The sequence below is a fragment of the Colobus angolensis genome, unplaced genomic scaffold (genome assembly GCF_000951035.1).
Source record: "Colobus angolensis palliatus isolate OR3802 unplaced genomic scaffold, Cang.pa_1.0 Scaffold55, whole genome shotgun sequence".
In the NCBI taxonomy this organism is placed as follows: domain Eukaryota; kingdom Metazoa; phylum Chordata; class Mammalia; order Primates; family Cercopithecidae; genus Colobus; species Colobus angolensis.
The window spans coordinates 1,448,345-1,473,211 of NW_012119043.1; the positions used below are offsets into that span (position 1 = coordinate 1,448,345).

Genomic DNA, 24,867 nt, shown 5'->3' on the forward strand with positions numbered 1-24,867 from the left:
TGTGGCTGCTTGGCCAGCTTAAGCCACTTGTGTCTGGGGCTGTCAGGGGCCTTTTCCGATTTTCACTCCCCTTGGGGGGGTGTTGCCTCACTGTGCTGGGGGGATCTGTGTTCCCAGGGCAGACGCCAGCGCTCTGACCGCACCTCTCTTGCCTAGCAGGGTCGGCTGACCTGGGTGTCTGTCTGCACACGTCCTCCAGTGGCCTGGACCTGCCCATGAAGGTGGTGGACATGTTCGGGTGCTGTTTGCCTGTGTGCGCCGTGAACTTCAAGTGGTAGGAGCAGAACCCGAATCTCTCTGGGGATAGCTTCGCAGATCCACCGCTGAGGGGGATGCAGTGCAGAGCGAGCTGCCCACAGTGAGGCCCTGCCCCTCGGTCAGTCCAGCACACACTGGAGGCCACTAGGAGGAGCCCTGAGGTTACTGTGCTGGGCTTGAGCCTCGGAAGTCGTTGCTTCCATTTAGAGCTCGTGTTACATTTAGGTTGATGCAAAAGTAATCACGGTTTTTGCTACTAAAAATGGCCATTGCTTTTGCACCAACCTAATATGAAAAAAAAAGCATCTTACATACTAGAACTCCACTTGGGGCTTTTGCTCCTAGAGTAGAATTGGCGGGAATTGCCTGCGGGCTTACGTGGTTTTCTTTGTTCCTTTCTCTCCCGCCATGTCCCTTTTGGCCAAGCTCATGGTGGGTTTGAATCAGCTAAATGAGTGTCATGCTCTGGCCTCACTCCACCAGCACAGACGGGTGTTTGGAAGGGCGGCGTTAGAAGAGGTTCTAGAAGTAGTAGCCCCTGCGCAAGCTGAGTCCTTGGCCCCTGCTCAGGAGCCGGCCTCTCGATGGGATTCAGGGATATGCGCCCCTTGTGTGAGCTGAGCTCAGGGAAATGTGGGGATCATACCTGGTGCCCTAGAAAAGTCATCTTTTACGTGCTGAGCCAGTCCCCAGGGGGTTGCCTTTACTTGTTCCATGGCCATGGAGTTAAGAAAAGCAGGCAAAAATAATTCTTCAGTCCGTGAAGAGCATCCAGCACAGAAGGTACAAACCCTCCTTACGGCTTCCTCCTCAAATCGGTTTGGCCATTTTGATGTGCAACCCTCCCAGGCCTTTATACCCTTCAGATGCCAAAGCTCAGAACTAGCTCCCGGAAGCCACACCACCAGCCTGGCCTGAGTGTGGGGTCGGGTGGGAGCCTAGGTGGGCACCGCAGGGGTCTGGTGTCTCCTCCAGGCAGCTCTGAGGCTCCCTTGGTTCTCCCTGCAGTTTACATGAGCTGGTGAAACATGAAGAAAACGGCCTAGTCTTTGAGGACTCGGAGGAACTGGCAGCTCAGCTGCAGGTAGTCACGTCTGCCACCACGCCAGGGTGGGGAGGGTTCTGGAGACTGGCACCGAGCCACACTCCCTGATTCCTGCCACCCACAGCCAGGGTGGGACCATGTGGGGTCTGGCGGCAAAGCTAGGGAGGGAGCAGAGGTCGCAGAGGCCGGCCTTCTCTGCTGTCCCGTTTCGGTATGTCCCGGCTGGGGAAAGTCAGGACACACCCCCACCTGCCCTCTGGATTTACGGAGCTGATACTCCACAAATGATGCTGGAGCCGGTGGGCCGGGCTGCAGTTCAGGAAGTGATCAGGATCAGGTAGGCGGGCAAAGGGAGCTTCTGGGACCAGCCTTGAAAGATGAGTGGAATTCTGCAAAGGTTACTTGTTTCTTGTTGCAAAAAGTAACACATCATTCTTGCCAACAGAATGATTGGCACGATTTTCAGTAAAGGTCCAGGTCGGAAGTCATTTAGACTGGGTCTCCCAGTCTGTGAGAACCATGGAACTCTGCTGTGGTGTGAAAGTAGCCACAGATCATCTGTAGATGAAGGGGTGTGGCTTTGTTCCAGTAAAACTTTATTCACAGACAGGCTGTGGGCTGGATTTGGCCTGCAGGCTGTAGTTTGTGATCCTTGATTCAGACAGTTTAGCAAGGCTGAAAAGAACACCGACGCCCCCTTGTTACGCACAGATGCGTGGGACTGTGTTGGCCAGAGGCCGAGAGGAGGGTGCTCCAGGGGAAGGCACAGCATGTAGAGGCCAGGAGGTGCTCCAGGGCACCAAGTGTGGGAAAGTGGGATATGTGGGGAAGTTTCCAGAAAGCGTGATGTCAAGTGGGAGGCGGAGCGCTGCTGGGGCGCGAAGGCTCTCGAGTCCGAGTGAGGGAGTTAGGGACTTGGGAAGGGGTGTTGCTGGGTCAGGGACCTGGGATGGGGTGGGGACAGGCAATGAGGTAAGCTTTGCTCTTTATTTTTTCGCAGATGCTTTTCTCAAACTTTCCCGATCCTGCGGGCAAGCTAAACCAGTTCCGGAAGAACCTGCGGGAGTCGGAGCAGCTCCGATGGGATGAGAGCTGGGTGCGGACTGTGCTCCCTTTGGTTATGGACACATGACTCCTGGGCCAGAGGCTAAAACCCCAGGACCCCTGCTGCCCTCCCTACAGCTTCTTGGGAGTCTCAGGGCAAACCCTTTCAAGCAGCACCTCCCAGTGGCCAGTAGCTGAAATGACGGCAGTGGTGCCGCCTGGGGAATGAATTGGTTGGGACCCCGGAAGCTGTGGTTGGCCCTGATTTCTTCTTTGGAGGCTCGGAAACATTTCCTCTCTTCTGCTCTTCACGCCCCATGCCCCTGCTAGCATATTACTGTCCTGTGACTTCCCCATGACCTCTGCAGGACTCTTCATCCTGTGTGTGGTCTCCAGGTGTCGCCTTTCTGCCGTGTTCCTAACGTTTTGATTCCTGTCTTGAAAAAAAGCACCTGCTGCATCGTAAGCCCAGGTATGTGGCAGCTGCAGCGGGCTTGGCTTTGTGAGGAACCGAGTGTGTCCACGTTGGGGGAACAGCATACTTGATACACACGTTTTTATTTGCGCAAAGAAAATGCTATTTTTGGAGCCAGAATTTTCATGTCTGATTTATGGTGATTTTCTTAAGAACTAGAACTGCTGGCAGAAAGGGGGCACCCCCACGCTTAGACAGCCGATGTCTTATTAGAGGGCAGTTTGTGGTTCCTGGTTTGGAATTTAACATTCTTCAAACATTCCAGTCCAATGAAAGTTTTATCGGCTTTCCCATGTCAAAATTCTTCCCATGATAGTGACTTGATTCTCACAGTCACATTGGAAGGCGTGTGTGAGGCCTACAGTGTGAGGTTCAGAATTGCCATTTCCAAGTGCTCTTCGTAGGGAAACAGTTTCTGGTCATGACGAGGTTCGGCTTCCCACGTGATCCCAGCCCGGCCTGCAAACAGAGCACGTGTTTCAGGATGGCGGTGTTTGGGCACATTAGCTTATTGTGTGGGGCTGCTAGGACAGGCCTGGCAGGGCGGGGGGGTGTCCAAGTCAGTTTACTTGGTTCACAGGTTCCCAGGCCCACCCAGGTACCTAGAATTGGCCTCCAGGATGGGACCAGAAATCTGGTTTTGCATAGAAGTGGCTAGCAGCAGGCACCGTGCCACTCTCCACACTCTGCCCGTGTCTGCCCCAGTGCTTGGCACAGTGGAACAGAAGCAGAGATCTGACCCCACATCTACCTGGCTGCTCAGTCAATCCACTCTTCACAAAGCTTAGAAAGCGGCTGGGCACAGTGGCTCACGCCTGTAATCCCAACACTTTGGAAGGCCGAGGCAGGCGGATCACTTGAGGTCAGGAGTTCGAAATCAGCCTGGCCAACATGGTGAAACCTCATCTACAAAAATACAAAAATCAGCCAGGTACGATGGTGGGCGCCTGTAATCCCAGCTACTCAGGAGGCTGAGGCGGGAGAATCACTTGCACCCAGGAGGCGGAGGTTGCAGTGAGCCGAGATTGTGCCACTGCACTCCAGCCTGAGTGACAGAGCGAGCCTCCATCTCAAGAAAACAAAAAAACAAACAAAAAAACCCAAAACACAAAACCACACACACACACAACGCTGAGAAGGGGCTGGTGTTCTGATAAGCACAGATGCCTGAAGAGCCATCAGCCAGAGTGATTTTTTTTTTTTTTTTTAGATACGATCTTGTTCTGTCACCCAGGCCAGAGTGCAGTGGCACGGTCATCGCTCACCACAGCCTCGACTCCTGGGCTCTAGCAATCCTCCCACCTCCCGAGTAGCCTGGATGACAGGTGCGTGCCGCCATGCCAGTAGTTTTTTTATTTTGTAGAGATGGGGTCCTGAACGCATGGCCGCAAGTGATGCTCCTGCCTCAGCCTCTTTTAGTTTTTTGAGACGGAGTTTTACTCTGTTCCCCAGGCTGGAGTGCAGTGGCGCAATCTCAGCTCACTGCAACCTCCGCCTCCCGGGTTCAAGTGATTTTCCTGCTTCAGCCTCCCGAGTAGCTGGGATTATAGGCGTGCGCCACCACGCCTGGCTAATTTTTGTGTTTTTAGTAGAGATGGGGTTTCACTGTGTTGGCCAGGCTGGTCTTGAACTCTTGACCTCAGGTGATCCGCCCACCTCAGCCTCCCAAAGCCTCAGCCTCTTACAGTGTTGGGATTACAGGCGTGAGACGCTGTGACCCGGGATGATTTTCATTTACAGTTTTTTGTTACGAGTGGAAAATGCGTATTTATAAAAATAAAGTAGTACAGACACGAACGTGTAGAATTCTCTATCATCCTGCCATCCAAGGATGTTAACGTGTATATCAGATGTGTCCAGTCTTTTGGCCTCCCTGTGCCACGCTGGAAGACGAAGAATTGCCTTGGGCCACACATGAAATACACTAACACTAGCAATAGCTGATGAACTCAAAGAAAAAAAAAATCACAAAAAAACCTCATACTGTTTTAAGAAAGATTACAGATTTGTGTTGGGCTGCAGGTTGGACAAGCCTGCTGTATATATATTCTAGGTTTTCCCCTATAGGCCTACTAATGTGAAAATGATTATTGTGATAAATGTTTTGTTGAGATGAAGCCTTGCTATTTTGCTCAAGGTGGCCACAAACTCCTGGGCTTAAGCCATCCTCCTGCCTCAGCCTCCTGAGTAGTTGGGAATATAGTGTGGGTGATTATTATTATTTTTTAAACAAAAATGGGGCTGGGCGCAGTGGCTCATGCCTGTAATCCTAACACTTTGGGAGGCTGAGGTGGCAGATCACTTGAGGTCAAGAGTTCGAGACCAGCCTGGCCAACATGGCAAAACCTCAGCTTTACAAAAAAATACAAAAATTAGCTGGGCGTGGTAGAACGCGCCTGTAGTCCCAGCTACTCAGGAGGCTGAGATGGGAGGATAGCTTGTACCTGGGAGGTGGGAGGTTCCAGTGGGTCGAGATGGCACCACTGTACTCCAGCCTGGGCAATACAAAGCCAGACTCTGTCTCAAAAAAAAAAAAAAAAAAAGTGGGTGGGGGCTTACACTATATGTACTGTTGGCCACTGCTTTTTTCACTATATTGCAGGTATTTTTTCATGTAAGCATCTGAAGAAAGACTTCCTTTTTTTTTTTGCTTTTTTGAGACAGGGTGTTGCCCTGTTGCCCTGTTGCCCAGGCTGGAGTGCAGTGGTGAGATCACGGCTCACTGCAGCCTCCACCTCCCGGGCTCAAGCCACCCTCCCACCTCAGCCTCCCGAGTAGCTGCGACCACAGGCGTGTGCAACCATGCCTGGCTAGTTTTGGTATGTTCTGTGGAGATGGGGTCCCACTATGTTGCCCAAGTTGGTCTTGAACTCCTGGGGTCAGGTAGTCCTCCTGCCTTAGCCTCCTAAAGTGCTGGGATGACAGGCCTGAGCCCCGTGCATGGCCAGCCTCCTGTGCGAGGTTGTGCGGGACTCTCATGGAACCCAGTGTGCCTTCGTGTGCTGGCTTGTTTATTGGCTCTGTAGTTAACAGGCTGGCCCATGTGGACAGGCATTGGGTCGTCTGTGTGTCTGTGTGCAGGCAGAGGCTGCTGCGGGTGCATCTGTGCACACAAGGGGAGCTGGGGCAAAGGCTGGTGGCATTGGGGGGCATGGGTGTAGAGTGGAGGCGCGAGAGCCAGGCGGCCAGGCTGCAGTCTGCGGGAGCTCGGGGGTCGCTTGGCCTCCGTGTGCCCTAGTGTCTTTGTTAGAGAGATGGGACAATGACAGCACACCCTCACAGGTGCTGGGGGCTGACAAATGTCAGTTCTGAGGACAGTGGCTGGTCCACTGCGGGGCCAGTTCCCCTTCTCTATCGTCACCCTGCTCGTCCTCCGCTGGGTGCTCAGCACAGTGGCGTGGCGGATCTGCCTGTATAGCCTGTGCTCCAGTGTCCTACAGGCCACAGCTGTATCCAGCCCTGACCCCGACTGCGTCTCCCGCCACCTCCATTTTATAGCTGAGGAAACCGAGGCCCAAGGGCTTGGGGAACTCTGCTCTGAAGCACACAGTGGGGCTGCTGGGCTCAGACCCTCCCTCCCTGTGCTGACCTGCCCTCCTCCTGCCCCAAGCCCCTCCATGCCGAGCCCACTCTGCTCGCCAGCCCTGCCCAAGTTCCCCGCATGGCGTGGGGGTGTGGGGCATCCTAGCTTTTCCGCGGTGCCAAGTTCTTTCACTTCCACTGGAGTCTTGCAGGGACCGCTTGGGGACCCTGCAGGCCCAGGAGGGCGTGGGGGCTCACCTAGTTCGGTGGTGAACAGCTGGCATGTGTCTGGGTTGCGGACGGTGAAGGCCACGTAGACCTCAGGAGCCCGCTGGTGCTCCCGGCAGGCAGCCAGCCTCCGCAGGACCCCGACCAGCGACATGATGGCTTCTGGACAATACAGCACATCTACAGTGAAAGCTTCAGGTTACTGAAAGGGACCAGCGGAAAGTTCCAGGTCATGCTGACCTCAGCAGCAGGGCGAGGCCAGAGAGGCAGCGGTCATATGACACTATTAGATGCCATTTGACCATTTGTGCCATTAAATGAAACGCAATTACTTGGGTGAAAAAGGAGAACCCTTAGTAGAGAAAGCTGCAAAAGACCAAAGCAAAAGAAAAAAGTCTCCAGACTCACTGGTGTTCCTTGGAAAAACAGGTCTGGTTCTCAGCCTGTCTAGAGGGCTTTGAATGACACAAAGCCTGACCCTGCTGTGAACTTCGTGTTTCGGGCGTCTGCCGATTTGTTTGCTGGCTTGCAGGGGGTGGGGCTGTGTCCCTGGCCACCGCTAGGCCTGTGGTTTTCAGGGCTGGGACCCAGGATCACAGGCAGAGCTCTGTTCGACCAGAGAGGGGACTGAGTGTGCCGGCAGGGGCGAGGGGTTTTCGGTGGCCCAGCCAGACACCACCTTCTCTCAAGGGCCCTGTCCTTGTCCCAGAAGTGGCTGTTTTCCTCCTGTGGTCTCTGAAGGGTACAGGGCATGGCTCTGGGACACAGCCATGTGGTGACGACTGTAACGGGAGTATGCCTGTCCCCAGCAAGAGGGCTGTGGCTTCAAGGTCACCTTAAGAGGCACCCCTGTCCTTTGATGTCACCCTGGAGGCCCAGAATAACTCTTCCGGAAGCCCCATCATGTCCACGCCCGACAGCGTCCCTTGTTCCCTTTTCCCAGAGGCAAGAGCTGGGTGGAGCTGCAAGGACACCGCCTGCGTAGGGTGCCCGGGGCTGGGCATTACCTGCCGCGATGACAACATCTGGCTGGAAGGCAGAGAGCTGACGGACCGTCGTGACGTCCCAGTCCAGCTGGGCCACTGTCACCCTGGGACTGTCTAAGTTGGCAGTGATGTCTGCCTCTAACGAGAGGCCATTGAGAAGGACATTCCCTCGGAGCTGCTCGAGGACCCGGCTGTGACAATCGCTGAAGATGTATGCCCGGGGGCGGCACATCTTGCAGATGGCCAGGCCTGTGAGGCCGGCGCCACTGCCAAGCTCTAGGACAGTCCTGGCAGAAGGAAAGCGGACCATGTCTGCGACCGCACCAGGGTAAGCCTGCCTCGGTGCCCCGCCCTGTGCCCCGAGGTCACCTGTCAGTGAAGGCTGCCGGGTTCTCGATGGCCCATTCTGCAAGGTAGAGGGCAGCGTCCCATGTGACCAGGCCCGTGGTGCCGTGGGAGATGATGGCTGTGCTCTCGGAGAGCGTGACCGAGCCTCCCGAGGGCTGCGCCGAGAGAGGGCGAGAGAATCAGTCTAGCGATCAGAAGACAAGTGGCTTAGAAGACAAGTAGCCATCCACCCCATGACTGATAAGCCATGACAGGACCAATCACCACTCAGCAATGAGAAGCAGCTAACTGTTGACATGCCAACAGCTTGCATAGGCCTCAAGGATATCACGCGGCGTGAAAGACGCTCATCTCAGGCCACACAGGATTCCATTCATCGAACATTCCTGAGACGATGGAATTCTGGTGATGGAGCACAGGTCAGTGGTGGCCAGGGAGGGGCCAGGTATGGCTATGAATGGGCGGCTGCCTTGTGATGATTCAGTGGGCTATGTTTTTCCTTTGTGGTTTTCTGTATCTATGTTTTATCTTATTTTTTTTTGAGATGGATTCTCGATCTGTCACCCAGGCTGGAGTCAGTGGCGCGATCTTGGCTCACTGCAAACTCCGCCTCCCAGGTTCAAGCAATTCTCCTGCCTCAGCCTCCCAAGTAGCTGGGATTACAGGCGCCTGCTACCACGCCCTGCTAATTTTTGTATTTTTAGTAGAGACAGAGTTTCACCATGTTGACCAGGGTGGTCTCAAACTCCTGACCTCAGGTGATCTGCCCACCTCAGCCTCCCAAAGTGCTGGGATTACAGGCATGAGCCACCGTGCCTGGCCCTGTCAAGTATTCTTTGAAGACTGGGCATCAGGTCCTTGTGAAGCAGGCAGTGTGTGTTACCTACTGGACAAATGCCCAACAACCCCAGAAGACATGCTGTTGTTGAAGTGCTTGATTTACAGACAGGGAAACTGAGGCTAAAGGAGGTTAACAGACCTCATGTCTAAGACTGCAGAATGGGTGAGTCAGGATTTGAACCCACACCCGTGTTTTCACTTTGTGCAGGAAAGGTATCTGGGCTGTGAGGGGGAGGAGGGTGCCCTTCTCATACCAGCAAATAGCTCCGGTGGCCCTGGGTGGACTCCTTGGCCAGCAGGGTCTCCGCCAGCGCCTCGTACAGCTCGTCCAAAGGCTCCGTGTGGACAGCCTCGTGCTGGGGGCAGACAGAGGGAGAGCTTGTTTGCTTTCGTTCTAATCTGTAAAAATGGCCAGATGATTTTCACCAAGTTTGGCGGGGAGATTTGGGACGGAATGGTGTAATACTGGCCAGGTGGCATGTAAAATATTCACTTTGCTGGGTGTGGTGGTGTGTGCCGATAGTCCCAGCTACTCGAGAGGCTGACATGGGAGGACTGCTTGAGCCCAGGAGTTTGAGGACAGCTTGAGCAACAGAGACCTTGTCTCTAAAAAAAAATAATTCACTAGGTAGGGAAACCTGGATGGAAGGGCCTTCAACAAGAGGTGCTGAGAGGGTAGGGTTAGGGTAGTCTAGGACAGGAGACAAGGAGTCTGTGAGAGCTGTCACGTGACCATGACAGAGCTCTGTGTTTGGATCAAACACAGAGAGGAGGAAAACCAAAGGTGCTGTTAAGTGCGCCCAGGCAGAGCTGGGAGGGCGGCCCGTGCTGCAGGCTGTGGCTGCCAGCAGGCGGCTTCTCCACGGCTGGCCCCGGCCTAGGAGTCACAGGGCAGCAGCAGGGTACACTGGGTGACTGCTGCCCTCTGCTGGTGGCACAGGGCAGACCTGCTGGTGACCACAGATGTACCCTTTGGGAAGGATTAGGGAGAAAGCGGGTATTGGAGAAGCAGGGGATTGTTTATTTGCCAAAAGTGTGGCCCTTTTACGCAGCAGGTCTGCTACTGCCTACTGAGGAACGGCCTCTCTGACATCCTCCCTCATGTCAAACCCTGCAGGTTCGGGCCCATCTTTAAAATCCATCCTAGGCCAGGCGCAGTGGCTCATGCCTGTAATTGCAGCACTCTGGGAGGCCAAGGTGGGCGGATCACCTGAGGTCAGGAGTTCGAGACCAGCCTAGTCAACATGGTTGAAGCTCTGTCTCTACTAAAAATACAAAAATTAGCCAGGCGTGGTGGCATGTGCCTGTAGTCCCAGCTTCTTGGGAGGCTAGGCACGAGAACTGCTTGAACCCAGGAGGCAGAGGTTTCAGTGAGCCGAGATTGTGCCTTGGTACTCCAGCCTTGGCAACACTGTGAGGCTCTGTCTCAAATAAATAAATAAATAAGTAAAAAATAAAATCCATCCTGTATCAGTCAGGAAAGAGCTGATTCCAGCAGGATCATTGCGGAGAATTCACCAGGGGAACTAGTTCCAAAGGTATGACAAGAGCTAAACCTTCCAACAGGGGCCCGTGGCACAGCCCAGAGATGGACAAGAACAGGAAACTCCAAACCCTTCTGCGGGCAGGACAGAGGGTGTGGGCGAGGGTTCCAGTGCCGTGGGCTGGGCCAGCCTGGTAGGAATGAGAATCCATATGCTAGGAGCTGGGGCCCCAGAGAAGCAGCTGCTGCGGAGACCCCAGGAGGCAGAGTGAGGGAGAGACGCTGGTCTCCCCTTATTCCCAGCCTGCACTGTCTCCCATGGGTCACACCCAGCTGCAGCCAGTTGCCTGGGAGGCGCCTGCCATGCTGGGGTCTGCAAAGCAGGCCCAGGGCCCAGGAAGGATGGGAGCTCCAGCACGCAGGTGGCTATGCTGTCGGGCTACTGGGCGGACACTGCCAATAACTGACCTTTTTGATGAGTTCTGAGAGAAAGCACCGGGCATACTTGACTGACGGCGGGTGCTTCACACACACAGGATGCTTCACAGTCTACAGCAAAGGACAGAACGTTGGTTGCTGGGGAGACCCCGTCTTAAGTCTCCTATGAGCTTCAAGCCAACACAGCAGACGGCAAACTCTGGGCTATCCAATCCCTCAGCAAAGATGTAAATGGACACACCGTTCTGGCCCCATGCATCTTAAGTTTGTCTTAAGATATGAGCCGTTTCCTAAAAATGCTCCCGCTGCAGCAGCACAGGCCATGGCCTGGTTCTAATACCCATTCCCAGCAGGAACACAGGGCATGTGGGCCCTAACCACCTCCCTCCCAGGGCAGCCAGTGTGAACCAGGGTTTGCAGTAAGGACAATCGCCAACTATCTGGCTCTATGAAAGAGGCGGGAAGGCCCACTCGGCACCTGCTCTCTTGGAGCGTGTGTCCCTGGGGACAGGATGGAGGGGGAGGGGACTCTCAGGGTGACACTCCAGCTAAAGCCGAGAGAAGCCAAGTGCAGGACGAGCAAGTTCCAGGCAGTGGGAACAGCCGGTGCAAGCTCCGAGGTGGCCATGGCCTGGCACTTGGGAAGGAGGGCAGAGGGACTGGTGCAGCAGGAGTGGGGACGGTAGGAAAACAGGAGCCTGCAGGGAGGGAGGAGATGGTCCACAGTGCCTGCTGGCTGGGAGGGACGCAGATTCTGCCCAAGGGCAGCAAAGTACCCCAGACAACACACAGGCCCTTCAGGCTGGTGCTGGTTTTTCTTTTTTTTTTTTTTTTTTGACACAGAGTCTTGCTCTGTTGCGCAGGCTGGAGTGCTGTGGCACGATCTTGGCTCACTGCAGCCTCTGTCTCCCGGGTTCAAGCGATTCTCCTGCCTCAGCCTCCCCAGTAGCTGGGACTATAGGCGTGCACCACCACACCCAGCTAATTTTTGTATTTTTAGTAGAGATAGGCTTTTGCCATGTTGGCCAGGGTGGTCTCGAACTCCTGACCTTAGGTGATCCGTCCACCTCGGCCTCCCAAAGTGCTGGGATTACAGGTGTGAGCCACTGTGCCCAGCCTTTTGCTGGGTTTTAAAGCAGCTCTCCCTACATTTCATGCTTCACCACCTACGAGGGTGAGGCTCAGGGTGAAACTCACAGCAGGGTGCCTGTATCGCTCTGAAAGTCTTCCGTGCTGTGGCTGTATCTTTTCCATGTGGATGATCTTGGTTCACTTCTAGCACAGGAGTTCTTAACCAGGGCTCCCAGGATGGCTGGGCGGGTGGGGGTGGAGGATGTCTGCCTCCCCTGAGTTTGTATGGAAAATGTATTCTTCTGGTGCGCTTCTTTCTGGGAGGGAGTCTATTGCTTTGCCTTTTCAGAAGGGCTCATGGCCCTTCGAAGGTGAAGACCCAGGATGCAGGGTGATCTGCACTTGGCTCACAAGGCCAGGGTCAGGCTGTGGCTGGGCCGGGTGGTGATCCTGCCTCTCACCTGCATGCAGATGCACTTGAGTCCAAACCCCACCCTGGGTAAAGCAAGGGCCCATTTATGTCTAGAAGAGACAGGAGTGGGCAGGACAGGTCTCATGTATGCAAAAAAGAAAGTCTCTGAGCATCTCCCAAATGCTAGAAGCTGTTTTGCACCTGTCATCTCTGTTTTTGCTGTGTATGGTTTAAAAACCATTCCCTGGATTCCCCCCTCTCATGCAGATTTTTGTATATTCTGATGTCTCTTAAGTCTTAGAAAACGAAAGAGCTAGAGCTGTCCGAGGTGCTGACACCCCCCCGCAGTGCTAGAGCTGTCGGAGGTGCTGACACCCACCTGCAGTGCTGACTCAATGGTTTTGTTCTTTGAACAGTGCTGTTTTTAAAGGGTACAAGCACACGTGTGGTTCTTCTGTCAGGTCTTCCGGAGAGATTCAGGAGGCAGGGTCATGAGTCCCAGGGACTCTGGGATTCTTACCTTCTGCAAAATATCCCGCAGCAGCTCAGGATCCGATGAGTCTCTTAGCTTTGCTTCTAAGCTCTGTGTGGAGGGGAGAGAGAAATCTCAAGGGCGCATTCACAGGAGCATGAAACACGCAATAGAATGTGTTGGCAAAGCGCTGTGTGATCTCTCCCTGGGGACGTGGAGCCAGGTGGAAGCGGAAGCCACAGCGGCTGAAAGCCTGACCTTCAGATGTCACAGGGTGCACCTGGATGAGTCACAGGAAGAAGGCTAGAAGACTGACTCTTGGCCGCATTAGTCCTAGCTACTTAGCTGCCACCCCGGGTCATGGGCCACCTCCCTGGTTGCACGGGTCAGCCAGGAATTACGAGGGCAGCCATGGCACCAAGGTTCGATGGGCTTGCCACCTGAGTTAAAGTGGAAATGCAGAATGTGCCTATATCAGCCTGGATACAGCGGCCTCAAGCCCAGCAGTGAGCTTTGGCTCCCGAGTTAGGCAGACCGTCTTGGCTCACACGTGACACAGGGCAAGGCACTTCATTGCTTCAGAGCTCCTTCCATGCTGTAAAAGGCCCTACAAGACCTGGTCTAATCCCTCTCTCTGGCCTGTTCTCCCTCACCCCTGGCCCACCCTGCTCAGTCCACTCCAGCCACACTGGCTGCCTTGCTGTTGTTCCTCAGCCACCGCTGGCTTGTTCCACCACAGGGCCTTTGCATATCCTGTTCCCCAAGCCCTTCCCATGCCTGGCTGCTTCACCAGTCAGGCCCCAGTTCAAATGTCACCTCTTTGGGGAAGGCTTCCTTGATTCCCTAACTTTGGTGACTCTTCTCCCCAGTTGCTCCATTCACCATTTCCCTGTTTTATTGGCTTTAAAGCCACTTCTGGTCTTTTCTTGTTTATTCATTTATTTGTTTATTCTCTGGCTCTCCCATGCAAGCAGAGCCTCATCTGTCATGGGTACTGCTGATCCATGGTGCCTGGCTCACGGAAGGCATTTATTAAACATTTGGAGACCGAATAAAAACACTAGTTAACACCAGCATGCATTTCCCATGAGCTAGGCACCGATCCACAGGCTTTTGTACTCAACCCTGAGAGGTAGGTGTCATTATATCCCCCATTTGATTCATAAGAAAACAATAGCACAGAGATGCAGTCACTTGCCCAAGGTCACACAGGGCCAGGGATTGGGCCGGGATTCGAAGCAGGCAGGCTGTCTCCTGGGTCTGAACTCTCAACTACTGCACCCGAATCAAACAATCCCTCTGGTCAAATGTGAGTGATAATAATAGTACCCACCTCGTGGGTGTTCAGGGTGAGCCCATTAGCATTCAGCGTGGGCATGTGAACAATTATAGTCAATACTGAATGGAGACCTATGATGTTTTTTTTTTTTTTTGAGACGGAGTCTCGCTCTGCCGCCCAGGCTGGAGTGCAGTGGCCGGATCTCAGCTCACTGCAAGCTCCGCCTCCGGGTTTTTAGCCATTCTCCTGCCTCAGCCTCCCGAGTAACTGGGACTACAGGCGCCTGCCACCTCGCCCGGCTAGTTTTTTGTATTTTTTAGTAGAGACGGGGTTTCATCGTGTTAGCCAGGATGGTCTTGATCTCCTGACCTCCTGATCCGCCGTCTCGGCCTCCCAAAGTGCTGGGATTACAGGTTTGAGCCACCGCGCCCGGCTGACCTATGATGCTTTTATGAAGGTTTCTATTTTGGGTTAAAAATGCACAAATTTCTCCAGACCAGAAATGATCTCTGAGTGCTAAATATTTTATGTCAATGGAATAACGCAAATGATTAAGCACCACCCCATAAAATGGGGCAGACTCAGGGAGGAATAGATACCCAAACTGCCTTACCCCAGTGAGCTCACAGCACATGAATTACAAATGGGGCCGGGTGCATTAAGCCCCTGTGCTGGCAGAAGGGAGGCTGCTGCCTGCCATGCGCCTGTGCTGTGGATGGCAGGTCCCCAGGGCGACGAGAGGCCACCTCCTCCCTTCTCTGTCTCTTCCATCACAGGCCTGAGAGCCTCAGCGCGTGAGCCGATTCTGTGCACTGCTCGATGTACAGATGAGAACACTGAGCCACGAGGGACAGCCTGTGATCTGGTCACCACGCTGGGGAGAACGTGGTTACCCGCGGTCCTGAGGGCGCTGACTTTTTAGAATGGGCGAGGGCAGCTGTGTCCCAGTGACCAGAACGATTACTGCCTTTAAAAAGTCGTGAAAACGATCGTGAACTGTACCCCACACCCAGCGCGCGTCGGCCCCCAGCAGACCGTGAAGCCGCCCCCAGCCTCCGCCGCTAGCCCGCGGGGCAGGAGGGGTGCGAGCGACTCTGGCCAGGCCCTGGGGATGGGGACCCGGACGCGCGGCCCCGACTGTCGGGAGCCCAGGCACTCACGTGGCGGGAGCGCCGGGGGCTTCAGCACGGAGACCCGTCCCGTCTGCCCCTGGACTCTCCCTCGCCCCGCGGGCCTCTCCGCGCTCCCCGCCGCCCACCTGCCAGGGGAAGGAGCGCAGCGCGCGCGCCGCCAGGAAGCGGCGCTCGAAACTCCGCAGCAAGAGTTCGGTCCCCGCATCCTCCTCCGGCGCCATGACGTGGGCGGGACCGCAGCGTTGCCGGGAGACCCGGCGGAAGCCGGGCCTGGACTGGAGAAGTGGCAGGCCCGAGGCAGTGCGTCGGGGCAGAGAGGGGGCGGGGCACGGGGTAGGGCCAGGAGGAGCGTCGTGGGGGCGGACCCTGGGGCGGGGCCAACATGAGCGTTATGAGGGCGGGGCCCGGATGAGTGCCAAGAGGGCGAGGCCTGGGGTAGGGCTAGGATAAGCGTCGCTGGGGGAGGTCCTGGGGAGAGTCCAGGTTGGCGGGTCCTGGGGCGGGGCCAGGATAGGGCGATCCTGGAAGCGGGGCTTCGGAAGCGTCCACGTTGGTGGCGTCCTGGAGGCGGGGCCTTGCGTGGGGGCAGGATGCGTCCTGGAGGCGGGCATTAGGGCGGGGCTAAATGATGATTGGGTTCAGGAGGTGGGACTCGGAGCAAAGCCCAGTGGACAGGTCTTAGGGCCGGGCTAAGGCCAGACCGAGAGAAGGACTCCGGAGGCGGGGCCGGGGCGGGGCGTTGACTCTGTCGTATTACATGGCCAGGGCCCGAGTTCCGGGAGGCGGTGCCGAGTCCCGATTGTGGGCTGCGCTCAGGAGGCGGGCCCTGGGGCGTGGCCAGGCGCTGCTCGGCCCCCTGGGAGGCGGAGCTTAGGGAGGGGTCGGTATGGGGAGGGAGCCAGGGCCTGGGAGGCGGGTCAGGGCCGGGCTCAGGCGCCAAGACGGAGCTGGGCTTGGGGCGAGCCCGAGACGGAGCGAGGGGTTCAGGGTGTGGGCAGCGGGGAGGAGTTTGAGGAGGGGGTCGGAATGTGGCTCAAGTTCGGGAGGCGTTACCTGGGGAGGGTTTGAGGCAGGCCCAGGAGCGGGGCCATGGTCGGCCGAGGCGGGGCCAGGGGCGGGCCCCAGGATTCGGAGCTTCGGGCGGGGCCGAGTCTGGGGTTGGGGCCCAGGAGGCGGGGCCGGTTAGGGCGAGGGTCCCTGGGATCGTCAGGTCAGGCCTTGGGCCAACATTGGCGCTCTCGCAGTTCCGGCGCCTTCAGGAAGGTCTTTTTGGCAGGGGCCTTACGGGTGCGCGCTTCGTTCCGGGAGGCCTTATCCTACCCTCTTTTTCATCAGCGCCACCCCTCTGGGGCCCGGCAGGAGGGAGCTTTTCCCCTGTCCCCCAGCCTTTGGGCTGTCACCGAACAAGCCATTTGTTCACCAAATACTTATTAAGCGCCTACGATGTGCCTGGCAAGGGAGATGTAACAGTGAGAAAAACTAGGTGTGGTCCAGGCCCTCTAGGAGCTCAGGGGCTCGTGGAAGAAGTGGACATTGAAGTAACTATCATACAAATAAGTATAAAAGTACAATAGCGATTTCTGCCACGGAGGCGAGCACACAGAGCTAGCGGGGCTTCCAGGAGGAGTTTTGATCTTGCAGGGACAGGAAGGAGGAGTTAACCCCCGCGGGCTGGAATGGGGGTAGTGGTGATATAGACGTGGGGACAAAGTGGAAAACAACAACAAAAACATAATTGTTTTAGTTCAAAGTTATTGTGTCTTGAGTTGAAAGGCAGGGCAGTTAGCAACACAGTTCAAATTTCAGTACTGCCCCTGAAATCTGAACTGTGTTCAAAGTCTGAAACGTTTACCTTAGCAAATCCCTCATAAAACTCCATTTGGAAGAGTCCCGAGAGCTAATTTGTTAAGTATGCTTGCAGAAGGTAGATGAGGAGACAGATTAAATCTTATTACCACTTTCAGATGAGAGGCACTTGAGCCCTGCTCAGCTATGAGAATAAGAGAGGGGAATTAATTCTAATTGAATACACGTGTTCTCTCATGGCTGTTCCCCACCAGAACCAAATGAGCGCAAGATCTGACAAAAAAAAAAAGTTCATCTTTTATTCCTCCAAACACTTTTATTTAAATCAAGAGGGTGGGATGTGGTTATTGCTGTGGTTTTAGATAAAATTAACGGTTTCTGGGTCTGAGATGTTGTTGCATACACCCTCTCAATCTCTGTAGCCTGAGATGGAGTCCCCTGAGAATCCACAGCAAGTCCTAACCGGGAATGGGTCTGGGTGATTCAGGAAAGTTGGCTTCAGAACTGGGCAAGGGGCACTGCTTTGCTTTTGCTGTTTTGATCAGCTCTCCGGCTGCAGGAGACAAAGAAAACCAACGGGAACAGGTTAGTTACACTCATAAATCCTGGGCTTATTTTATTAACTCACATAATAGCTATTAATTGCCTTTCCTCCAAGGAGCAAAAGGGGATGTACGGTCAATGCCATAGTAAGTAACACTGTATTATGTTATACTAAACTATTAATAAATCTAGGTTGGTTCAGTCTTTCCTGCTTCGATAGGTTGGAAGTAGTTTGAGGAAGGACGCTAGCGGACCACAGAGCTGAGCCATGCACACAGAAGAAATCTCTTTTTTTTTTTTTTTGAGACGGAGTTTCGCTCTTGTTGCCCAGGCTGGAGTGCAATGGCGCGATCTCGGCTCACTGCAACCTCCACCTCCCACGTTCAAGCCATTCTCCTGCCTCACCCTCCTGAGTGACTGGGATTACAGGCGTGAGCCACCATGCTGGGCCATTTTTGTATTTTTGGTAAAGACGAGACTTTAACGTGTTGGCCAGGCTGGTCTCAAATTCCTGACCTCAGGTGATCTGCCCACCTTGGCCTCCCAAAGTGCTGGGATTACAGGTGTAAGCCACCGCACCTGGCCAGAAGAAATCTTTCTCTTGGTGTGTGGGCTCTGGTGAGGTACAAATGTCATCTATCTTGGATCTGAATCTGGAAGGATCAAGGCCCTGAAGGGATTTTTTTGTTTGTTTGTTTGAGACAGAGTCTCCCTCTGTTGCCAGGCTGGAGTGCAGTGGCACAATCTCAGTGGCACGATCTCAGCTCACTGCAACCTCTGCCTCCCGGGCTCAAGCGATTCTCCTGCCTCAGCCTCCTGAGTAACTGGGACTATAGGCACGCATCACCACGCCCAGCTAATTTTTGTATTTTTAGTAGAGATGGGCGTTTTACCACGTTGGCCAGGATGGTCTCGATCTCTTGACCTCATGATCTGCCTGCCTTGGTCTCCCAAAGTACTGGGAATACAGGCGTGAGCCACCGCGCCCCGCCTCACTGAAGGGATTTTTAATGTCACGCGGATCTCACAGGTGTGGTGTGTTCAGGTGCAAGTGAAGATTAGGACTGATGCTTAAAACCAAAAGTAAAATTCCAGGTGGTGCTGCTATGGAGAGCAGCATTAGGACAATCTGAGTGGTTTCAGTTGCAAGAGTATGTGTGTACGTGCAAGAACGACAGTCAAGATCCAACTTCTGGCTCTGAGGCTCTCTTTAATAACAGTAAGAACAACCTAAGGCATTGGAACAGTATGGAATGGTTGCCTTTAGAAATTAAGCTGTGGGCATGGAAGTTCAATCAGTACATTGAAGTTTTTCCTTTCTCTCTCTTATGGTTAATGGTTTCTGCAGAAAAGGACCAATTGATTTCTTTCTAAAACGTTGCTTCAGGGTGTAGAGACCTTTATAGGTCATGTTTCAAGTTACAGAAAATTTTTATAGTTCAAATATAAATTACGTTCAATGTGGACTTTGTAATAGAATTTAAGGTTAAATAAAGTTTCCACTTTCCTTAGGCTGTTTGCAGTGGCCAGCAGGCCCCATGATACTGAGATGGAAGCTATGTTAAAGGAGGAGATTGGTCAGGAATGGGCGGAATAAGAAATACGGGCAGCTCGTGCTAATCACACAATGATTGAGATGAAGAAAGAGGGCCAGGCGTGGGATAATGCCTGTAATCTCAGTGCTTTGGGAGGCCAAGGCAAGAGGATCGCTTGAGGTCAGGAGACCAGCCTGGTCAACAGAGTGAGACCTCATCTGTGCAAAAAAAAAAAAATAAAAAAATAAAAAAATTAGTTGGGCATACTGGTGTGCGCCTGTAGTCTCAGCCACTTGGGAGGCTGAGGTCAGGGGATCCCTTGAGCCCAGGAGTTTGAGGCTGCAGTGAGCAATAATCACTTACTGTACTCCAGCCTGGGTGACAGAGTGAGGCCTTGAGTCAAAAAAAGTTGTATCCCCTAAAAACATAAATTGGAAATCTTAATCCTCAATAGTTAGGAATATGACCTTATTTGGAAATAGGGTCTTTGTAGATGTCATCAAGTAATGATGGGTCATACTGGATTGTGGGCTAGTGAGGGGACAAATGCAGTGACTGGTGTCCTTATAAAAGAAGAGAATGAGGGCCGGGCATGGTGGCTCATGCCTGTAATCCCAGCACTTTGGGAGGCTGAGGCAGGCAGATCACTTGAGGTCAGGAGTTCGAGACCAGCCTGGCCAACGTGGTGAAACTCCATCTCTACTAAAAATACAAAATTAGCCAGGCATGGTAGTGGGCACCTGTAATTCCAGCTACTCGGTAGGCTAAGGTGGGAGAATGACTTGAACCTGGGAAGCGGAGGTTGCAGTGAGCCAAGATTGTGCCACTGCACTCCAGCCTGGGTGACAGAGGGAAACTCCATCTCCAAAAAAATAAAATAAAAGAGGAGAATGTCAGGTGAAGACAGAGACACAGGGAGAACGCAGCCATGTGATGAGGGAAGAGAGATTGGAGTGCTGCATTTACAAGGAACACCAAGCATTGCCGGGCGCCACCGGAAGCCAGAAGAGGCAAGGAAGGATTCTCTCTTACATGTTTCATCCGGAGCGAAGTCTGGCCGACACCTTGATTTTGGACTTCGCAGCATCCAGGCCTGCAAGACAACACATTTCTGTTGTTTTCAGCCACATGCGGGGCCCTTGTTGCTGTTGTTGTGGTTGGTTTTTTTTTTTTTTTTGGAGATGGAGTTTCACTCTTGTCCCCCAGGCTGGAGTGCGACAGCTATCTCGGCTCACTGCAACCTCTGCCTCCTAGGTTCAAGCGATTCTCCTGCCTCAGCCTCTGGAGTAGCTGGAATTACAGGCATGTACCACCTCACCCAGCTGATTTTTGTATTTTTAGTAGAGGTGGAGTTTCACCATATTGGCTGGGCTGGTCTCAAACTCCTGACCTCAAATGATCCAACCGCCCACCCACCGGCCTCCCAAAGTGCTAGGATTACAGGTGTGAGCCACCGTGCCCAGCCTTGTGGTTATTTTTTTAGACAAGATCCCGCTCTGTTATCCAGGCTGGAGTGCAGTGGTACGGTCTCAGCTCCTGCAGCCTCGACCTCCTTGGGCTCAGGTGATTTTCCCATCTCAGCCTCCCGAGTAACTGGGACTACATGCTTGGCTAATTTTTATATTTTCTGTAGAGATGGGGTCTTGCTATGTTGCCCAGGCTGGTCTCAAACTCCTTGGGCTCAAGCCATCTGCCCGCCTTGGCCTCCCGAAGTGCTAGGATTACAGGCATGAGCCACTATCCCTGGCAACCCTGGTTAAAAAATAAAGAATTTCAAGATGGCAATGGCAGATTATTAAACCACAGTGGGGACTCTTCTGCGTCCCTGTGTCTTCTGCGTCCAGGTTGTAAGCCCATGAAGCCGGCCCTGGCTGCTGGGTTCTGGGAGTGCTGGACCTCCCGTGGCATGTGGCAAGGAGTTGTCATGGGTTATCACGACATATGATGATCAACTACAGGAGATCCAAAGAGACCACTCACTCCTTTTTCCAATGAATGACTGTGTATGTCACAGTAGCGACAAACAGAACTGCAAGAGCTCCTGTGACAATGCTGAGCCCGATCACTGCGCCTTGCAGAGCTGATGCCCTCAATACTTCCGCTCCTGTTAAGAAACCAGAGGGTTTTTAATTGCCTGATTATTAAGAAGCTGTTCTGGCTGCTCCTGGTTCCCTGGGAAGTTTCCCATCTAGCTGCTAGTGAGTATTAATTATGGAAATGAAATGTACATTTAAACCAAGAAAATGCACACTGTAGAGAAATCTCATAGGGCAAGTCGTTGAAAGCCGATTTACTAAATGACCTCTTCGCCAAATGACCCATTTGCCTAATGACCACTTTGCCAAATGATCAATTTGCTAAAAGCCAATTCGCTGAAAATCGGTTTGTGGGATGTCCTGCTTATCAGTAACTGACAGACGCAGCTTGTCCCAGGCTCCCAATGGGATGTGGGACAGGGGAGGGGCTACAAAACAGTTGTGGCAAAACTCCAAAACTTAAAAAGAAGAAAAATCCTCCATAATTGGGTGAATTGGTCATTCATTTAATTAGTTTTCTACAAAAGGGACTGCTTCCTGTATGTTCACAAGGAGATCATGGGCAGTGGCTTACAAGAAGAGAAAGGATGAATGTCACCCCTGCCCTCCTCTCTTTTCCTTTGTTTTTTAGAGGCAGGAATTGGAGTGCAGTAGCGCAATCATAGCTCACTGCAGCCTCAAACTCCTGGGTTCAAGCGATCCTCCCGCCCCAGCCTCCCCAGTAGCTGGGACTACAGGCGTGTGACACTACACCCAGCTAATTTTTTGTAGAGACAGGATCTCATTGTGTTGTCCAGGCTGGCCTCAAGCTCCTGGCCCCAAGTGATCCTCCTACCTCGTCCTCCCAAAGTCCTGGGATTATAAGTATGAGCCACTGTGCCCAGCCCATTACTCCTTTTTGTATGTAATTGCTTTAAGCACTGGTTAGATCACCAGACAGTATCCAAGCCTCTCCTGGCAAAAGGAAAGATAGCCAGTGTTTGTAAACAACCCACAAAAGAAGGCAACAGCAAATTCTCAGAGATGATTTTATTCTCCTTTATATCACCCAGATTGAAAGGGTTTGAAGTCTTAAGAATTTGCAGTCTCATTTCAGACTCTCCCCTCTCCTTTTTTCAGCATCAAGTTGAACAGCAGAGTTTTGCTCCTCCCCTGTGAACAGCTTTCTGTGCTACTGAAGGAGGGCTGGTTTCTGTATCTGAAAGGGGCATCTTGGGGGCAGACTGTACACAGTGATTTTCTGAGGACCGGAAGGATTACAGCCCGACTTTCTCTATAGAGCGCCTTCCCTTTGCCTAAAAGGCGCTATGTAAAATGTTACCAGCAGGTTGAGGGATTCCCTACCTCCGCTGCTGTCTGGAGCTGTTGGCTTCTTGTTCCTGGGGCTCCAAAGCTGCTGGTAAACAGGATTGTTCTGCTTGAATTCCCTCCTGCCTACCAGGAGACCCCTTTTTGATTCTTTTCTATCTCAGGACAGAGCAGAGTATGCTGACAGTTTTCTGGTGGTTGCTTCTGTATCTCACCTGGCTGCTGGTTGTAAGAGTTCACAAGCATTTCCTGGGTGACCGCCAGGGAGCCGTTGTGGGTTTGGGGGTGACTCCCAGGAGCTTACACATGAATGGGTAGATGTGGATGATGTTAAAAGGCTTGGCTAGGCGTTTCTTCTTGAAATCTGGCCCGACAATTCTGAATATGGTCTTCATATCCATGAGGACATTATCAAAGCCATGGCTGCCTTTGTTGAAATACATTCTCTGAAAAATAATAACAATAAAAAAGCCATTTTAGATTCCAATTCCCTGAAAGAAAACTGTCCCTTAGTTAATGCTGTGCTTGTTGGATCCAGGAAGTCTTTGAAAATTTAAACTACAAAGACACTGCTCTCTGTGGTGGTGGAAAGAATACCAAGGATTTAAAGGTCTTTAAGAAAGAGAATGTAGAAAGTGTACCCATTGGAAACAGCAAGATGATGATAATTGTACTGACAGTAATAATAAGCTCAAACATACAGAGCTTACTATGTATCATGAATTGTTCTGAATGCTTTATAAATATATGTGAACTCCTTTACCCTCATGGCAGCCCAGTAAGGGCGCCATTCCTCATTTTACAGCTGGGGAAACTGAGTCACAGAGCTTGTCTGCACTGAGTCATCCGGAACAAATGCTAGATCAGGTAACTGAACGCAGGCAATCTTGTTCCAGAGCCAAATAGATGTATTTTTATGGTATAAAAAGATATACATACATTTTTAGGGGGAGAATGGGGGTAGGATGGGATGAGGATTCTGGGTAATTGCTTGGTAAATGCCAAATACCTTTCTTGTCTGTCCCTCTTTTCAAATGATAAAGTAATGTCAATTGCAACACTTTTTTTTTTTTTTTTTTAATAGCCAATGTCTGGCTTGAGTACAGTGATATAGTCATAGCTCACTGCAGCCTCAAATTCCTGGGCTCAGGCAATCCACCTATATCAGCCTCCCAAGTAGTTGGGAGTACAGGCCTGCACTACTCTGCCCAGCGAATTATTTTATTTTATTTTTTGTAGAGATGGCAGGTGGTGGTGGGGGGTGTCGCTATGTTGCCCGGGCTGATCTCGAACTCTTGACCTCAAGGGAACCTCCTGCCTCAGCCCCACAGAGCTCTGAGATCATAGGCGTGAGCCACTGTGGCCGGCTACAATACTATTTATTTATATTTTAGACCAACAGATATTCTAGCATATAAGAAATGTGATGCTCTCTGTACATTGAAGAGTTGGTCTAATATTTGCCCTGCTGGATACAGAAATTGCCTGTCTGCTCAGCTCTGGTTGAAGAAACCAGTCCGACTGTCTCTGAGGCTGTGGGGCAGTCCATCAAGAATGAATGCCCTCGGCCAGGCACGGTGGCTCACACCTGTAATCCCAGCACTGTAGGAGACCGAGGCAGGCAGATCGCTTGAGGTCAGGAGTTTGAGACCAGCATGGCCAACATGGTGAAACCCTGTCTCTACAAGAAATAGAAAAATTAGCTGGGCACGTGCCTGTAATCCCAGCTACTGGGGAGGCTGAGGCGGGAGACTCGCTTGAACTGGGTAGCTGGAGGTTGCAGTGATCGGAGATTGCACCACTGCATTCCAGCCGGGGCGAAAGAGTGAGACTATCTCAGAAAAAAAAAAAAAAAAGAATGCATGTTCTCATGATGGCCTCAAGCACCTCGGTCCCTGAAGAGAGACAAGGAAGGCTCACTTCACTCTGCACTGCAAAGCAGGCAAGTAGACAGAAATCTGAGAAGTGGATTCAGTGAGAGGCACTGACCCAAAGGATTTTCTGCCTAATGGTCGGTTCAGCAGAAAATTAAACTGAGCACAGCATCCTGTTCCCTGAAACTATCTGGTTGGTCAGTGGGGAATGTTCTTGTCTCATTAAATGTCCTCATGCTACTGTTAAGCTGTCCTGTTACAAAAGGTCATAAACCAGGTTTACAAATAGGCCAGGTGACTGTGGAATTTCTCCTTGGCAAGGCCTTAGCTGTGGGCGTGCGATTGGTGTGTGTTAATTACAGTGTTCTGGGCCACTTGAGGGATAAAATATACCTTAGGTGATAAATTGTTGTATTTTATTGTGAATATTTCCACCAACATTAAACAGTAACCCCATGCGTTTTCTCATACCTGTTACAGTCTAGAGTTGCAACAAGCTAACGTGAAGCAAGTTGCAAACAGAATTATCACATATGGCTCCTGTTCACAGCAAGGGTTCTTCAGGCTGTACCTGGGGCAGTTTTCCCTCACACGAGGTTCATAACGTCATTTATTTATTGAGATGGAGTTTTGCTCTGTCGCCCACGCTGGAGTGCAGTGGTGCGATCTTGACTCACTGCAACCTCCACCTGCCGGGTTCAAGCAATTCTCCTGCCTCAGCCTCCCGAGTA

At 52.6% G+C, this 24,867-nt stretch overlaps 3 protein-coding genes across 5 annotated transcripts in view; 1 reads left to right on the forward strand and 2 right to left on the reverse strand.

The window, feature by feature from the left end:
* ALG1 (ALG1, chitobiosyldiphosphodolichol beta-mannosyltransferase) overlaps positions 1-3,081 on the forward strand; it is a 13,133-nt gene extending 10,052 nt beyond the window's left edge. The window contains exons 11-13 of the mRNA XM_011961357.1: positions 160-274; positions 1,267-1,342; positions 2,304-3,081. Of these exons, the coding sequence (XP_011816747.1) occupies positions 160-274; positions 1,267-1,342; positions 2,304-2,435 (323 nt within the window). The 3' untranslated portion in view covers positions 2,436-3,081. The remainder of the gene's footprint in view (positions 1-159; positions 275-1,266; positions 1,343-2,303) is intronic.
* Positions 1,877-15,330, reverse strand: EEF2KMT (eukaryotic elongation factor 2 lysine methyltransferase). Of its 3 annotated transcripts, XM_011961354.1 has the most exons (8): positions 15,160-15,330; positions 12,671-12,733; positions 10,698-10,778; positions 9,001-9,102; positions 7,928-8,061; positions 7,580-7,845; positions 6,603-6,752; positions 1,877-3,281 (listed from the first exon to the last, which is right to left on the reverse strand). In XM_011961354.1, exons 1-8 carry the CDS (start codon positions 15,253-15,255, stop codon positions 3,181-3,183), a joined length of 993 nt encoding a protein of 330 aa, XP_011816744.1. In that variant the 5' UTR covers positions 15,256-15,330; the 3' UTR covers positions 1,877-3,180. The 3 variants fall into 3 exon arrangements, with proteins under 3 accessions (XP_011816744.1, XP_011816745.1, XP_011816746.1); XM_011961355.1 differs by lacking the exon at positions 9,001-9,102; XM_011961356.1 differs by lacking the exons at positions 9,001-9,102; positions 10,698-10,778.
* A 1,975-nt stretch (positions 15,331-17,305) lies between these two features.
* The window catches only part of LOC105525647 (ectonucleotide pyrophosphatase/phosphodiesterase family member 7-like), an 11,893-nt gene continuing 4,331 nt past the window's right edge, over positions 17,306-24,867 (reverse strand). Inside the window, exons 2-3 of the mRNA XM_011961358.1 lie at positions 22,478-22,708; positions 17,306-17,393 (exon numbers count right to left, since the gene is read on the reverse strand). Of these exons, the coding sequence (XP_011816748.1) occupies positions 22,499-22,708 (210 nt within the window). The 3' untranslated portion in view covers positions 17,306-17,393; positions 22,478-22,498. The remainder of the gene's footprint in view (positions 17,394-22,477; positions 22,709-24,867) is intronic.